Below are 18,303 nucleotides of genomic sequence, written 5' to 3' on the forward strand. Positions count from 1 at the left end.
GCACTGGGGGACCACCCGAAGATTTACCCTGAAGAAGTTGATCTTTTTTTCGTATTCAACTGTTTACAGGTGTATTTGGGTCTGCTGCAAACAAATATCACAGTTTAAATTCTCGCTGACAAGAATAACAGAATAATATACAATAGTAACACCGTAAAAATCCAACGCTTTCTAAAATAGCTTTTGTGCAATGGCTGCCATCTTTTTTTTTTTTTTTTTAAACAAGGAAAACAGAGGTTATGGTGTGTATATATATATATATATGTATATATTTTTTTTTTTTTCTAAACAAGCGAAAAAGAAAAGGATTTTTTCTTTTTTTGGTAAAACTTGCCGTTTTTAACATGGGGAGGTTGGGGGTGTCTATTCCGGAAGCCGTTCTTAACATGGGGAGGTTGGGGGTGTCTGTCTGCTACAATAACTGCAATTTTCTGCGCATGCGTACCCATTCACCGTCATGAAAATTTTTTTAAAAATGGCGGCCAGACATAACTAGACTAGTAACCACGGGCTAGTGAATGTGTTACTTTTGGAAATAATTCTTGTCAGCAACAAAATAAACTGATATTTGTTCACAGCAGACTCAAATACACCTGTAAATAGTTGAATATTAAAAAAAAAATCAACTTCTTAAAGGTAAATCTTCAAGTGATCCCCCAGGGCATTTTCACCCAATTAAATATACATTTGTTTGTTTATAACAGGGATGCCCATTACATTGATTGTGATCAACTGGTTGATTGCAAAGGCATTGTGAGTAGAGTGCATTGCATTAAATCTCTCTATCTTTGAAGGATCTCTTGTTTTTAATGATGTAGGGAATTTTATTTTTTCATCAAAATCAGTTTTATGGTAGCTATAAATGAAAAAAAAGGGTGGAAAACAAAAAGAACAATGAAATAAAAAAAGGTGCAAATAAAAACTAGACCTAGAAAGTAAATTTATTTCAGATTTTATTGAAGGGCTAAAAGGCATTGCTTTTGTTTCCCAAAGCAAAAGTTAAATTAACCATATAACAATTATGAAAATAATTTTTAAAAATGTAAAAAGAAGAGTCTCTAATTGAGAAACAATTCAAGAATTAGCTATCACCTAGAGCGATACTAACAAGAATTGAAGAAAAACAATAACAAAAAAACACAATTGCTGCTTACTTGATATAAGACTGAAAAGAAAAACATACAATCTATATATCTTTAAAAGTGAAAATGTCTCTGTCTGTGTACAATTCCCTACCAAATAACTCTGTCAATTTTCGGTCTACAGACTCAAGATATAGTAAGGGGTATTGAGATTTGGGAAAATCTTTTTAATCGGTTTTCGGCCAAAAATTTTACTGTTAAGGGGTCAAAGTTCAACGATTTGACCTTTGAGAACTCTACCAAACTCCTCCGCAAATTTTGAGTTTAAACACTTGAAATTTTAGATATAGGTTACTTGGATATGGATCTAACTTTATAATTTGATTTGAGCCCAAAAAATAAATGTTAAGGGGTCATAATTGGGGTTAAAGGTTTAAAAAAAATTGACCTTTGCGATCTCTACCAAATTACTCAGCCAATTTTTGGTCTAAACATTTGAAATTTTACATAAAGTGTATTCAAACATAGGGCAAGATTTTTAATCATGTTTTGCTGAAAATTTGTCTTCCATTGGGTCAAAGTTCAAAAGATTTGACCTTTGCGGTCTCTAGCAAACTATTAAGCCAATTTTGAGTCTAAACATTTGAAATTTTGCATAAAGAGTATTCAGACATGCAGCAAGCTTTTTAATCAGTTTTTGGGTGAAAGTTTGGCTGGCAAGAGGTCAAAGTTGAAATAGTTGACCGTTGCAGACTCTACCAAACTCCTCCACCAATTTTGAGTCAAACACTTGAAATTTTAGATGTAGGTTACTTGGACCTGGGTCAAACATTTTAATTTAATTTGAGCCCAAAACAATAAATTTTAAGGGGTCAAAGTTTAAAAAAATTTGACGTTTGTGGTCTCTACCAACTTTTCTCTATGGTAGTAAAGAAAGCCTATTATATAGAAAAGCATTACCGTACATATTCACACTTTTTAATATATACATATGCACATAAAGTTATTGTTATACCGGCCTTCCTTGAACAGAGGAATTTACACCGATTAGCACTATAAATAGCGCTAGTAATTCCAACACTGGTGAGAGAGATGCGACTGCACTTCAACTGCTAGCCGAGTGCCCAGCAGATATACACATTTTCCTATCTTTGTACATTATTGTTAATACACTTGTTCCTTAACCGAACCTCAACTTGATTGTTCTTATTTTCACTGTTGTTCCACAACACAACAGTTATGTACAGTACATAGGGCCCAAGCAAAGCCGGGTGAAACTGCTGGTAAAAATTAAAAACAAAAAGTCATTTATAAAAATATCTTCAAAGTCTTTTAAGTCTTTCCTTTCTGCCCTGTTTTTTCTCTGATACTTCTTACTGTCAGTTCTTTCCTTTCCGTTCTTTTAAAAATTGTACTTTTAAAAGGTACGAATTATTGGGCTATTTTGCCCAATAGGTAACATAAAAAAACTCTATTTTTTTATATTTTATATAAATAGTATTTTGCTTGAAAAGGGAATTCTATTCAAACTGATTCGTGTTTAAATTATCTTCTCAGACTCTTTTTCATCTTGTTGATAAATTTGTTGAATGAAGAGGAATCTTTTTTCCCTAAAATCTCTTCAAATGCTAGAGACAGCCGAAAACTTGTTTGTTCTCTTTTTTCCCTTAAAATAAATAACTCATCATTTCACAGAAATGAAATAATATTTTATACAATGGAATTTTTTTTTTTTTTATAAATCTTATAAAATATTTTTATTAAAAAAAAATGGCAAGTCTGCAATTTAGCACATTTTCTTGGAGATTATAAAAAGTGTTTAAATTTAAAGCCTTGTTTTCCTAAGATTTTTTAAAAGAAAAAACACAAATAATGAAAATAATGTTTTAATACAACAAATTCCTTGTAGTTTTTTATATATTTTTTTAATGGTTAAGAATTATCCTTTGGTGTTATAAGGAAAATTCAGTTTTCTTAAAAAAATATATTTTAGTTTATTTAAAAGTAGCTTAGTTTTTTGTTTTTGTTTTTTCAAAATAAAATTGAAAATGGAAAAGTCTGCAATTTATTTTTCCAGGTCATTTATGTTAATATTGAAGAAGAGTGTATAAAGTTTGAGAAAAATGAAAGATCAGTAAAATTTGAAATTAAAGAATAATTTTGACATTTTTTTTTTTTTATTGAAATTTTTTTAATCATTACATAATTTTAAAATTCTGTCATGGCAACCTTTTTTATGTAATATAAAAAAGGTTGCCATGACAATTTTCTCTTTACAGAGAAAAAATATAATTTCTATAATTTCTCATAAATAGCTCTTCCTTTATTGAATAAAAAATGTTTACTAAAAAGAATGAAACTTTTTACTTATAATGTAATCGCTGTTTCTAATTAAGGGAGATAATAATTTTCCAATATTTTCTAACATACTTAGGTTAGATGTCAAAGTGAGAATAGATGATAGGTTGCCACCAATGTTTTTTTTTTTGTTTTTGTTTTTTGTTTTTTTTAATGCCATACACTCTACTTTGCAATCGACCAGTTGATTGCAGTCAATGTAATGGCCACCCCTGCCATAAACAAACAAATGTATATTTAATTGTAAAAAGAATTGTATTCCTTAGATATCAAATTTCAGTTCACTGGATCCAACTTTAACACAGAAAATAATAACAATTAGGAATAAAAAAGAATTAGAATATTTTCTCATGCTAGCTACTTTCTAGAGAAAATTTCTACTAAAATATTTTGAGAATTCAAGAGTTTTCTAACTATGAAAGTATGCATAATTTATTTGGACTAATGCATACCAATCATTCTTTATTAAGTTAAAAGAATTGCTCTAAAAATATTAGCAGAGCTACTCTTTGTCACTTATAAGTAATTTGTATATAATAATCTGACATTCCATAAACATGTCTGTCAAGTGAACCACATACTTATAAGATCATAACATTAGTATTAAAACATTTGACTAGGCATATTCCTTAAATTGTCATTAACAATTAATATTAATCAATAATAAATATTTCTGTGATGTTATAAACTCAGTGTATATTAAAATTTTTTTATGTTTATGACTTAATTTTTTCTCAAGTTTGAAAGGCTTATATTTTCCTTAGATTTATTAATTTTTAATTTGTGCATTTATCTAGAATTTGTGAATATCTAATTTTATATATATTTACGAAGTGTGGAGTTTTTCTATTTGGTTTTCTCTAATGTTCAGAAACCTTTTCAGTTAAATTTTGTAGATGAATTGATGTACATTAAATTAATAATGCAATTTGTACAAATTAAATTAAATATTGGGTCGTCCCCCAAAAATTTATTTATTTTAAAGTGGATATTAAATGCAAGTCATTTTCCACACTCGATTTGGAAATCCTTGAGAATATGTGATTTGCCTGGTTATCAAACAGCAATCCTGTTCAACTATGGCTTTCACTTGGTCACTGTCGATCATCTTTCGTCAACCAGGGCAAAGAGCATCTCTCACTGAAGAAGTTGTCTATCAGAATTCAGTAAACTATTTCTGGCACATCTGTTTTATAACATCAGACACATGACATATCTTTATACAAGTTTTTTTTTCTATTTTCTGTAGTGAAAACTGTCTGATGTTAGTGTTCTGTGTGATCTTCTGTTTCAAGGCTTAACATACAAGCGAAAATCTAAGAACTCCTTTGCCTAGAGGCTTATTATACACTGATGTCAACATACTCCCTACACCAGATCCAGGATTTGAAGAATAGGAACATAAAGCAATCTTTAATAAGCCAGAAAGATATCATTAAAACAAAAAACAGACAAACTTTTTAGCTAACCCAATACATTTATTTACAAGTATCAGAAGATATGGAGGAATTAAAAGTTCATACGATGATAGTTGGGTCTAGAACGTTTCAGTTGAAATAAACACAAGTGTCAGGCTCCTGCTGATTATATGGATTTAAGCAATTAGGCTTATATGTATTTTTCTCACATGAGTTGTTTTAAGAAGTGCGTATTTGATCCAGAGAAGGTGTTCAAACTGCTTAAGTTTGTGCCATAGTAACGAGTGATTGAATACAGAAGTACAAATAACTTGATTTCTTTTGTAACATAAGAATAAGCTCCCAGTGGTTTCGGATCAAATTTTTAATGGACTTTTTATGATTTTGGTGGAAGTATTTTTTAGCTCTTCTAATTGACTGAAAGATATACATTCTCTTCTATTTTAGCAGTAGAGTGAAGCCTTAGTAAGCAATCATCTAGAGATAGTTTCTTGATAAAAGCAATGGTTCTCATTACTTCGTTAGATTAATGCATGTATATATATATATATATATATATATATATATATATATATATGTATATGGCCTATAAAAATTTTGCCTCAGTTAAGGAAATGACTTCCAAAGAAACATGACCAGAGATACGTTTGAAAGTCAATTTCTAAAAACTGTCCAATCCATGCCAGCACATAAAATGGACATTAAACCAACATGATGATGGTTTTATTTCATTTTTGAATTTCTAGTCGATTTGAAACAACTCCTTTTTATTTTGTTATACTTTTTAGTGCTCGCATCATACTCCCATCCCCGAACGATATAAGATATCAAAATAAAAAGTTTTGACTTTTAAAATATCAGTTTGAAGAAAAGTATGTTATAATAAACCATATCTATCAACTATATAAAGCTTAAAAATTTTTGCACACAGTGAATTCATCTTCTAGATTTAGTTTTAATTATTTCTATTGTTGGTGTTCCTATTTATGTGCCTTCTCATGAGGTCAAAGTTAGATATGATACAAGGTTTTTAATTTGGGAAAAATCCAGTTCCTAAAATATGTCATTTTTTTATTCCTTCGGGAGTTTTCTTTTGTAAACATTGTTTCTAGATAGACTATAGAAATTGAGGCATTCCGATCACTTTTATAGACAGGATGATATTTACAGAGGAGGCTAGGTGATATGAAAAATGATCAAAAAATGATATTTTTATTATTCTGAGAAAGTTCTGTGAATAAAAAAAAAACATAAAGGTCGAATGAATATATTTTTTCATTCTATATTTTATGGTTATTCACTTTTTCATTTAGTTTCGCTCTGTCAGATTTTACATGTTTTTCTACACACACACACACACACACACACAAAGGGTATTTGGAAAATCTATGGCATAACTCCAGGATTATGTTCTACATGTGTAAAGGAGCCTCTTTGTGTGCACAGTGGGAGAGGGGTTGTAATACACCATGACTAGTCTAATTTCATACACATTGTTTTTGGTTTGTGCTGATCATATTTATTTGCTAGTGTTTGGTCTGTTGTATTCTGTTGGCTGAAATAAGCAGAGCCAACATTCGCAAGACGCTGACCAAACCTCCCATATTGGCTATCAAAGATGCCCCTGATGATCATGATGTTCAGTTCTTTCTTCTGAGTCCTACGGCTTTTCTATTTATTTGGTGTAATTTTTTTCCATCGTTTTGTTAGTTTATATGGCAAACCAGACTCAGACTTATTTTACTTGTGATCCTGTCTCAAGTGTTTATGTAAAATTAGCCGTACACCATCATACACATTGAACTTCTTAGATGTTTACAATAAAGTAAATAAGTATTTAAATGGTGTATAATTGGAAATGAGGCATTTTCAGATTTATATGCATGTATCGAATAAAAGTTATCAAGTTTCCAAACTTCCTGCATATGATGTGTTCAACACATTTACATGTTATTAAAGGTGAAGATTGAATGAATGCTTTCATTTATATAATTTACTAATGCAAGAAGTGTGACAAAAGATTACTGATACAAAAGCAGCCTTGTGTCGCATTTGTATGTATTTATTGAAGATTCCAGCTGATTTTTTCCATTAGTAGTAGATGAAACTATGGGACTAAAGTTCTGAATTTTTTAGATGAGGGCTGATTGCTAACATTACTTGTATTGATTGGACTATTGTTCTCATCTTGAGTGTTGTTTGTGCAACGTTTCGGTCAAATTAGCCTTTAACCATCATCAGGCATATTGGTTGTTGTTTTCAAACAACAAATAACACTTAAGATGAGAATAACAGTTGGATCAATACAAGTAATAGAAACTCTGGTACCTAAAGAAATAAGAGGACAAATGGCACTTGACAATTGACTCTCAGCTGGTTTTGAGGGCAAATGTTGATGCATCCTGTGAAAATTATACACAACCTACTTTTTTTTTCTAAGGCTGTTCCTCTCCTCAAATTTATATTTAGTGATATTATTACAATTGATTCTTTTACCATTTCCTCTTTGGTGGGAAGAATTATTGTTTTGAAATAAGAAAACTGTAATATTAAATCCAAGTACTATTCAATTGTTATCCGAGAGTATCGCAGTTTTACAATCAAATCTTGATAAGTTTGTCACATGCGAAGGGAAAAAAAATCAATTTATATCCAATTTTTATTCTATAAATTAAACAGATATATGTTGCTTCTAAATGCAATATTATTTAAACTTAATACAGGAATTTTCATTCTTTTACAAGAGAGGCAAGATAGAAAATTATTTTTGTTGTATTTTTTTTTGGTTTAGGAGAAGACACAAAAGAACTATATTTGACTTTTGCTTTTCTAAATTTTAATTCAAGTCTGAAATTACTTTATATTCATCAGTTTAATAACTTTGAAGTTACTTTCAAATTTCAAAGTATCACAAAAGTAACCACATGTCAGCCATTTTGAGTTGTTATTGATTGATTCCAAAATTACCGCCTGTCATACATTCTGATGTGATTTTTTTCAAATGCAATTTGTAAGCATTTAGATTACATAACAGAAAGTCATTTTTAGCCTGAATTAAAATTTAAAACCCCAAATCAACTATTATAGTTCTATTGTGCTCTTAAACCAAGGAATTATCAATTAGAGTTTTCAATAGCTTATGAATGATCTTTGTGTGTCTGTGTGCATATACGTTTGTGTGTGTATGCATACAAATTATTTATTTAAAATCTATGTTATGTATTCCAGAGATGCATCATAATTTCATTGATATGGGTAGACCGTTACTGTTTAGAAATGCCTTTTTAAAACAGTAAAGGTTTACCTATGTTAGTGAAACCATGGTATATGTAATGCATAGTTTGTTAATAAATAATTTGTATTTTAGCTCTCGCATTCTTATGATTGAGCATATTTTTGATTTTTTTCAAAATAGCCCAATGTGCTAATATATATATATATATATATATATATATATATATATATATATATATATGTGTGTGTGGTTTCAGTGGAAGCAAAAAGTCTTCATCAGATTTTGTACTATTCATATTTAAACCAGTGACCTTGTTTACATTTCTGATTTTGTTTTTTTTTTTAGACGAGGATTGATAATTTGTATTATTTGAACTACTCTTCTAATCTTGAGTGTTATTCTCACAATGTTTTGGGCAATGTAACCTTTGACCTTATTCAAGTGTATATTGTCAAACTCTGGAATATATACAAAATTTAATCCACAGGTGTAGCCTGCTCTCATTCCATGAGCCTTTTGTAATTCATAATTGTATTCTTAGTACTGCCCATGCTGAGTATTAAACCTTCAAAGACCTGTGGCATAATGAATAAGTAATACTAAGAAGTTGAAGGTTTAATCTTCAGTGCATGTGATACGAAATATACAATTGGAAATTACTTAAGACTTCTACCCGATCACGGCTGATGGAATGAGATCATGCTATCTTTGTGAATTAAATGAAGCATGCCATTTGAAGTTTCATACAGATTCACAAGTTTGACAGAAAGATTCTCAAGTTTTACAAGATACACCTGAAGATGGTCATAGGTTGCATTGAACGAAAATAACACACATACACATGAGAGAGAGAGAGATGGACACATGAAACAGTATGGAAATACAGTGGCTAAAATGTGAATACAAAGAAAACTATTTACATTGTTTTTTTTGTGCTTTGTTTTTTTGGGGGGATTTTTTCACAATAATTTAACACTATTTTCATTCCTATTATCTTTAATCTGACGTATTCTCTGGCCCTCTAGTGTTTTAGTACCTCACCTACACAAATTGCCATGCTAATGAAATAATAACAATTTAATTTTTCTTTAAATCTTCCCAAGGAAACATAACTTTTCATTCAAAAAATAGTATTATTTTTTAATTTGAAGGAGATTTATGCGATAGTTACAGTGCATTAAAGCAACTTGATTCTCTAAATTTTCTCAATTAAAATACTTGCCTTGTGGGAACTTAAATCCACAACATAAAACCATTTTAAATCCATAAATTTTATTCAAGTTCTATTATAGTTTTTCCCATAGCAGTCAATATTTTTGATTGTATTAAGCTATTTTTGGAACCTGTATTTTTTTAAAAGAAAACTTGAAGGAGCAATGTTTTGTTTTTTTTACTCCTGGTTTTAATGAGATTTAAACCATAAATGCCAAAAGATTATATCGATTCTAAAAAATTGTGCAACTTTCACTCATTAAATGGAAGCTTCTGTTGTATCATCTCTATTTCCACAAACTTTTTTACCTTAGCTGTCAATGTTTTCTCCTGTTTTCACATATTATTGGTTCAACTCTCTTGAATTTCTTAAACCTTTCAAATGTGTTGCATTATTCTTAATCTGTTCAGAGACAATTTTGTTTTCAGTGAGTTGCTCACATTTCATGATGAAATGTTTTATGAAAATATACAAGTTTTATATGTGATTGTTATTGGCTGTAAATATTCGTACAATATTCAACTATCCCTACAATAAGCCTAATGTATCACATCTAATCCTCATGGGAAGGCAGATTGATGAACAGTTTTAAAAGTAGAAAAACTTTAAAAATTATTCAAGCTGTCAGGTTGTTTTTTTTGTTTGTTTTTTTTCAATCCCACACATTTATTTTGTATTCTAAAAACCACTCTAACCTGTGTTGACAAACATTTTATGAATAATGATTTATTAATAGTTTCATAGTTTTGATTATTAATGTATCAATTATAAATCGTCTTAATGTGTTAATATTTGTAGGTGAGAAGAAGTTTAAGTGAAATTAAATAAGTTATCTGCCTCACATCGAATAAAGCTTGGATTTGGATGAACCAGGGTTTGATGTTGGCTGGGTTAAATACTGGGATGTTTAACGATAGGGTGGCTGGAGATATTTCTGAAAGTGACGAATCTATGCTCTTGTTTCGCTTGATTTAGTCCCAAAAACCTTTAAATTGCCGGTCTGTGTTATTTGCATAGGCAAGGAGTCGGTGTAGACAGATGTCTGCGGTCCCGGTTTAAATGGAAGAATAACGTGATGTGGAACTCTTTAAACTGCTGTGTGTGAGGTACACTCACTTGTGTGCTGCTTCATGTTTGTGGGTTTTAGAAGGATGTAATTTCATAGCCTGGGATGAAAAAAGGAGAGATGGGTAAATTGTCCTCGGTCAGGGCAGGCATGTTTTCTCTCTTATCTGTCTGTGCGCAATAACCGCCGATTTGTATGTTTCAGAAGGATGTGCATGTTTTATCTCACGGCTGGGTTTCACCAATTTTTAGGGTACAGAAGGAAGTGTATGTTTCATTTCATGGTCGGGTGTCACCAATTTGTAGGGGAAAAGAAGTTTAAGTGAAATTAAATTTCTCTGCCCCAAACAAAATAATAAGAAAAAAGGAATAAAATGACACCTACTTCTCGTTTAAAATGCACCGCACTTATTTTTCAACAAAAATAACAAGATGAACAAGTAAAGTCTGATCGGTAAGAGTTCTTGAGAAATCATTATGATTAGAATGTTCAAAGTAGGTGAAAAAAATCCTTTATGGAATTATTAAGATTAAAAGGTCATGTTAGATGAAAGTCCTTCGTTGAGATAATAAGATTGGAAGGTGAAAGTCTTTTGTGAAAATAATGTCCTTATTTCAAGGTTTGTGTTTTAACTGATGAAGTTCGCCTTATTCAAAAGTCTCATGAGGAAAGTAGTCTGTTGTTATTAATTCTTATAGAAAATGTACAGAAATGGTGCGTTTGTGCATGAGTGTGATTTTTGGGTGCCCACGTGGCATGTGTAATTATAGTTTCAACAGATTTGAAAACAACGATGAAGTGAAAACAAGAGGCCTGTTCTCGTGTCATGTCGGAGCGAGCAGAGAGGAAGGAAGAAGGGAAAAAAGGGAAGAAAAATGTTTTGTTGCTTTTAAATACTTTTGGAACCGGTTCCAGCACAATATTGCTGTTGCTAGTATTTAGTTTTTGGAAAAGCGTTAAAAAGACAATCTTCTAAATTTGCTCATTGGTCGCTTGTGTCACGTGATACTGTCTTCAACTACGTCCGCCAGAAATATGTCCATTTTACTTTTGTTGTTGTGAGAAAAGCGTGTGGGCGTATTTGAAATTACGTTTTGCTGGAAGAACTTATTTTTGTGTAAATGTGCGGGGAAATTAAAATTAATAAACATTTGTTTATTTGCGCGCGCATGTGTGTGAGTGAGTGACAGTATATATTTCAAAAAGACTTGTTTTTATTTTCATTTTACTAAAATGTTTTTTTTAGGTCATGCTAACAGTGTAAGAAAAAAAATGTTAGTCCTCTTTTTTCTTATATCTTTTCATCTCTAAGTAACTTTCAATATATTGGTTGACAATATCTTAAAACGTTGACTTTTACTGAAACTATTGCACTGATTCTTAGCAAATTTGAACATCAATACTATGCATATTAATAGCTAAATGGTTTTTTAATGAAATATGTTTTGCTGAATTGTTCAAACACTCACTAAATTTTTATATATCAAACTAGATGTCCTTACCTGGCATAATCTAGGATTCATTAATGTCATTTCAGTTTAAATTAATTTCTTTTAATAATAATGTGTAAATTGCAAAGAGATGGAGAAAAAAGCTCAAAATGTAAGGAAGATAACTCATTTTTTCACTTTTAAGTTAAAATAAGAAATTACTCTCCCTACATTTGAGCTTTTTAAATCATTATTTAAAATTGTCTCTATTGTAATAATCTTCCTTGCTAGAATAATTATTTTTTGGATGAAATTGAAGCAAATTATGCTTTCTTTAATGTAAAAAACATACTGCAAGAATAAAATGGATGGCGATGTTCATCAGAATCACATATCAATTTGTCAGATCTAGTGCTATTTAGGTCTAACATGGAAAATCCAATAAAATAAAATAACTTTATATATTAGATTCAAAGATTTTAAAGACTTTAATTGGTCCCCTGACAAAGTAATTCACTCCTGTTCATTTGTTTGCACTTTTCTCAATAACTATACCTTGGATTTAAAAAAAAAATTTTGCACAAACATTAGTCATGGTGAAGGTAAATATTTGCCAGAACTGATTTTCTGGGATAACTCTGGTTGCCCTTGGAGGGGTAAAATTGCCCCCAAATCATTCGTCTGTTCATTTGTTTGCACTTTTCTTAATAACCATGCCTTAGATTTAAAAAAAAATTTGCACAAACATTAATCATGGTGAAAGTAAATTTTTCACTCATGGATGTTCGGCTTGTTTTAATGAAATTTAAGCCACAGGTAAAGGAAATGGCATTCTAACTAACTAAATTTAAATTATTCTAAAACCACCTAATTGAAATATAATTATTGAAATTTTAAAATATTATTTTTAGTTGTAGCCTTGTTTATTTTGTGAAAATACAAGTTAAGTATTTTGTTAAAATGATTACCCTCTTCCTTTTGTTTTTGTTTTCATCTATAATACAGGGAATTATAAATCTTTAATTCTGGACTTTGTGAAAAGTATAATTACTATTAAATTCTTTTTTTTTTTTAATAAAAGTAAAAATTGTAAGCATTTACAAATTGAAAACCGACATCAGTACCAATGTTTCGGAGTATTTTTAGATGAGGATTGATAATTTGTATTATTTAGATAACGGTTCTCATCTTGGATGTTATTATGATGACATTTCAGCCGATGTAACTTCTGATCTTATTCAGATACGTGTTGAACTTAGGAATCTGTATAGAATTTCATACGGAACCCTTCTTTTAATCGACAGAATGGCTTTCCATTGTTTCATCAGCCACAACATGATAGAAACCTTCTGTAATTCATAATTGTATTCTTGATATTGACCATAATGAGGATTGAACCTTCAACTTTAGAACATTATCACATAGACTGATTATTACTTAACACTTTTATCTGTTGTGCTACAGGCCCTTGTAGAAGAATACAATTACAAATTACTGAAGACTTCTACCCAATCATGAGTAATAGATTAAAATAAAGTTTGGCATAAAGATTCCAGAGTTCAACAAGATGCACCTGAAGAAAGTCAGAAATTGCACCAGCCAAAACCTTGTGAGAATAACATCTAAGATGAAAACACTAGTCTGAATAATAACATTGTTGAAAATGGTTTAATGTTAACATATACTTAAATGCATCCTCCTAAAGAATTATGGAGAGTTTTTACATCATTTCAACACTCAAATGAAAACAGATTTAAATTTAAAAAAATAACTAGGAATGAGGGTTTGTTTAAATGAAAGATTGCTCCCTCAATATTTGTGTACATTTAATTTCGAATTAATTTTATTAAATAAATTTTAATTTACATTTTTCATTAAATTTGTACTTTTTAATATAGTCTATTTTTCTTATTTTTATCTTTTTTTTTTTTTTTAGTAGTTAAAATATTAAGTTTCTGTTTTCTTTAGGTCTACACCATAAACTGCTATTTTATCCATGACATTGTGAGGTTATCTTAACTAATTTGGGATATGTGAGTGATATATGAAATTATTCTAGACACTTTTTAATTTTTTATTTTGTTTAATTTCAGAGAGCAAGAAGAAGACAGAGACTTAGAAGGCATCATGCATACTAAGGGTTTTGAACTTTCTTCATTGAGCTGCATTCGTCCTCTCAAAGATCCCTCAAGTGTCACTATTACATCTTGATTTAATGATTTTGTGTTCCAGTAAGACAAGAAATAAAGTAAAATTAGTTTAATTTTCATATTAAAAGAATGAAAAATCACCATAAAATATTCTGCGATTGTTTCGACTTGCCATAAAAACTTTTTCTTATTTCATTTCCAAATGAATCACAGCTCTTTGCTCATATCTCTAACATTCATACAAAATGTTGGAGGAAATAAAATAAAAACTAAACAAAAACACTATTTCACAGACAATACGATTTAAAGACTTTTATAATTGATATATGATGCCCCTCCTCGTATTAAGCACCTCAATTCAAAAAGAATGACATTCTTTTTTTGCTTGTATATTTAAGCTTCATTAGGCATATCAGCATATCTTGTCAGCAATATAAACACATTCAAATAAAAAAAATGTAAGAAAAATAAATTCTTGGTTATCTCCCCTTATCTAACTGGGTTTTCAATGTGTCTTGCACAAATAATATCACCCAACAAATTATGGTCTGATGAAAATTTTAAAATAAAGAAATCCATTGCTGGCTTTGAGTCATGGCATCTCCAAACTCTTCCTAACAGCTCCCTGTGAATTCTGTTTTAAAGTAACGCTTTGTTTTATTGGTGTACAAACACAGCATAAAAGAAGCCTGATTTTTGTCCCTTTGGAAGTAGGGCTAATGAAAAAGAAGGGGGGGGGGCTAATGATTTCCATTTTCTCTTTTTTATTTTGTAGCCTATTTCTCCTCTTCTATACAATTGAATATTTTCCCGCTTTTGTATAAAATGTATGGAATATTTTTAATTTATTTTCTGCAATTTTCTGTTGGTTTAAAGAAAAAAAAAAAAACAATTTAAAAATGAGATTGTTTTTATGTGCTTTAAAAATGAAACACCAATTAGCCTTTTTATGATGAGGACATTTTTTTTTGTTTGTTTGTTTATATCTAATGGTTCAGTCCAGTCAGCTTTTTTTTCTACCTTGTTTGAAATCTGTGATTTTTGGCTTCCAATATTTTGATCATAAATTGAATAAATTCTTCATATCAAAAATGTTGAAAAAAAACAAAATCATATAAACCGTTTTTAGACATATAAAAAAATCCACGTCATTTAATTTTTAAAGATTTTATTTATAAATGACAAGACACAAAATTTCGTTGGAAATTAATGTTTACCATTATTGATCATCATTTTTCGGTGTACAATTTTAACAATAACAGCTGGAATGTAATCTGCCTTTAAATTTATCCAAAGACAAATAATAAAATTAGGTTAATTATTTTCTTCATATTTCAATACCATTAAATTATGATAAGAATTCACATTTATGGTTTTTCAAGTCATAAAATTTTTTCAGGCATTTTCCTTGAATATTAACCTATTTAAAATAGTTACTTATGTGACTAATATTATTTCGTTAGCAAAGGAAACGCATTTACTATCTTTTTTAAAACTAAATAAATATATATGTGTATTATATATATATTGCAGATTTTAGTTATATCACAACACAAATTAAGGGTGATAATTGCTTAATGTTCGTATTGTGATATTTTCAAAATCATTTGATCAATTATTTCGTCAAGGATTAAATATTTTTGCTCAATTTAAACCAAATTTATTCACCTAATATGCAGCTATTCTAAACTTGCGAATGATAGTCATTCACATTCATGAGAACTCAGTCTTATGAAAATTATTATTATTTTGATATTAGAAATCAGCTTTTTTATTATTAGTCTCTATTTATTTGCCTCCCCACAAGGGAAGAATTAGACATAAGGTTGGTATTAATTGAGGGAGGGAATACAGCTTCCCAAAAGGAGCACTCTGGATTGAGACAAAAATAAAATTTGACTTTATCTAGATGGATTTTTCCGTTACTAATTGAAGACAGAAAAGATGTGTAGTATAAGAACAAATACTACTCTTTGCTCCTAGTGCCAAGGAGTAATCTTTTCTATATTAAGTTTTTATTATAATAAGTTCAAATATTCTTGATTTTTATTTATACTCACTTAAATCTTTTCTGAAGGATTTTAGATTATAAATAGTAATCTTTTTATTTTAAGGTTTTTAGTTAATTTAGTTTACTTTATTTGTCATAAATATTCTAATAAAATAATAATATAATAATAATAAAAACAAAATTAACAGAACATTAAAAGCTAATTTTTTTTCTCTCTTATCTTTTCAGATAAATCCAAACTTAGATTTTTTTACATCTGTATCATAGATAATTCTAATCCTTTATTTCCACATATTTCAAACTAGTAAATTTGAATAAATATTTTATGAGAATATGAAGCAGTTAGCTTAGAAATGATAATACATTCATCAAATGGAAATTTTAAAACATTTTTCACTCACAAGTATTTTATATTGTAAAGATATAACTTTGAAGATACAAAGATAATGTTATCTAATCACCCATAGACAGCTGTTTCAATATATCACAGCTCTTTGGTGTGGCTAGATGCAGCAAGTGTTTCAAGCTGAGATTCAAAACCCGACTATTTATTCTGCAGTCAGATTTTTTATCCATATGCTCATAACTAAAGTTATATCTCAAATATATAGATATTTTTGCCATATAAAATATGTGTAAATTGAGTGGAAATGTTTGAACTCCACAGCTGCATTATTATTTCTAATTTAGATGATTTAGATATTACAACATTTCCAAAACCAAAATTTCTAACAATTAGTTGGTAAAATTCCATTTCATTGAAAGTGTGTTCTCGATTTTATTTAGAGGTTCAGTGAATGACACTTATATTTAAGTCTATATTTATGATTTTGCTCAATTGAACCTCTTAACTTCTATTTACACTATTCCATTTTAGGGAAACATTCTTTACACATCCTTAAAGATTTTGATTCCTCTGAAATCTAATAATTTGTAATCCTAGTATTTCTATATCATTTCATTAAAATATAAAAACAATATGAATTAAAGCAATAAGTGGATTTCAAATCCAAGAATTTTATTGTACCTCACTTATTCAAAACAGTTTTAATAAATCAAAACTCTTTTCTTTTTTTTTTATTACATAAATTAGAAAAGAGACTTCAGACCAATATTAATATATGCTGTTAATGATGCTTTCAGAATCACTCATTTTGATTGGATTGCTTTAATATACATTCACATACATTGAATACATTTTATCCTTTTTCACAAATAAAGATTTTAAAGATTTTTTTTTCTGGAATTTAAATGATGCTTTTTTCTTATTAATGAGCAGAATATATTTAAAATCAGATCTTTTTATTGGTCTTAATACTAATGGTTACCTGTCCGTTTCCCAATTCTTTGGAGGCAAAAAGTAATTTTATTCTTCATACATTTCAAACTATCTGCTTATTTTTTTCTTATTTGTTTGTTATATACATATGGGAATTACGTTAAAATACTGATTACATCTAACTGAAATAGAAAACTTACATCAAATCTGTTACTAATGTTGCTCGAAAAATGATTGTGTGATTATTCAAAAAATACCTCACTTCTGATGCAATCCTCTATCTTTATAGTCTGTTTCTTCTATATCATGGTATTTGCTATATTGAGTTTCAATCCTTGGTCTTTCCCCACTGTAAGACATTCACAGTAAGAATACACCTAGCAACAATCTCAGCAAAGAACTTTCTTTTGTCTTTTTCTGTACCAAAAACTAAACTTCTATGAACAAATTTTCTTTCTTGGAACATACCATTTGTGTAACAAGATACAAGTCTGCTTCCCAACCATCTACAACATAGTTGTCTTCAAGTCTAATGTAAACAAATACTTGTTGAGCCGTCCTCTTAGATAATCAGTTCCTCTTAAGTAATATTTTGCCCATTCCACCCACTAATCTCTAATATTATCAAAGATATTATTTAAATTAAATTAGTTTGTTTTATGACATATCAACACATTTTTGGTTTATTTAATGCTGAAACAAAGCCTCTTGGAAATAATTGTAAAGAATTCATTAAACACAAATTATTTTATCAATAACTGGAAAGAGGTGTTCATATTTTTCCCAATAAAATGAGTAAATGTTATCCGATTGAATTTAAACTTAGCTAATTTCATAGTCTGTGCCGATATCCATTGCAACCCCCTCATGCGCTCTGTCTTATTCATTTATAAAAATTGCAATAAAATGATATGCTCTCATTAAAACTGATTTCTCATAATTTCAGTTTCAATATATCAAGCAAAAAATAAATAAGAAAATGTAAAAATGTTTAAAAAATAGTTTAAATAATTTTTAAATTAAAAAAAATAAATATTAGATGTTCATAAATAGTTTTGAAT

General features: G+C 29.2%; 1 protein-coding gene across 15 annotated transcripts in view; it reads left to right on the forward strand.

The window, feature by feature from the left end:
- The window catches only part of LOC145276902 (uncharacterized), a 296,930-nt gene extending 282,364 nt beyond the window's left edge, over nucleotides 1-14,566 (forward strand). For all 15 annotated transcript variants that reach the window (XM_080128348.1, XM_080128358.1, XM_080128349.1 and 12 more), the window contains one exon: nucleotides 13,896-14,566. In XM_080128348.1, coding sequence (XP_079984474.1) covers nucleotides 13,896-14,013 — 118 coding nt within the window. In that variant the 3' untranslated portion in view covers nucleotides 14,014-14,566. The remainder of the gene's footprint in view (nucleotides 1-13,895) is intronic.
- The last annotated feature ends 3,737 nt before the right edge of the window (nucleotides 14,567-18,303 follow it).

Source organism: Euprymna scolopes, chromosome 5, assembly GCF_053919585.1.
Source record: "Euprymna scolopes isolate OS-2025 chromosome 5, ASM5391958v1, whole genome shotgun sequence".
Taxonomy (NCBI): domain Eukaryota; kingdom Metazoa; phylum Mollusca; class Cephalopoda; order Sepiida; family Sepiolidae; genus Euprymna; species Euprymna scolopes.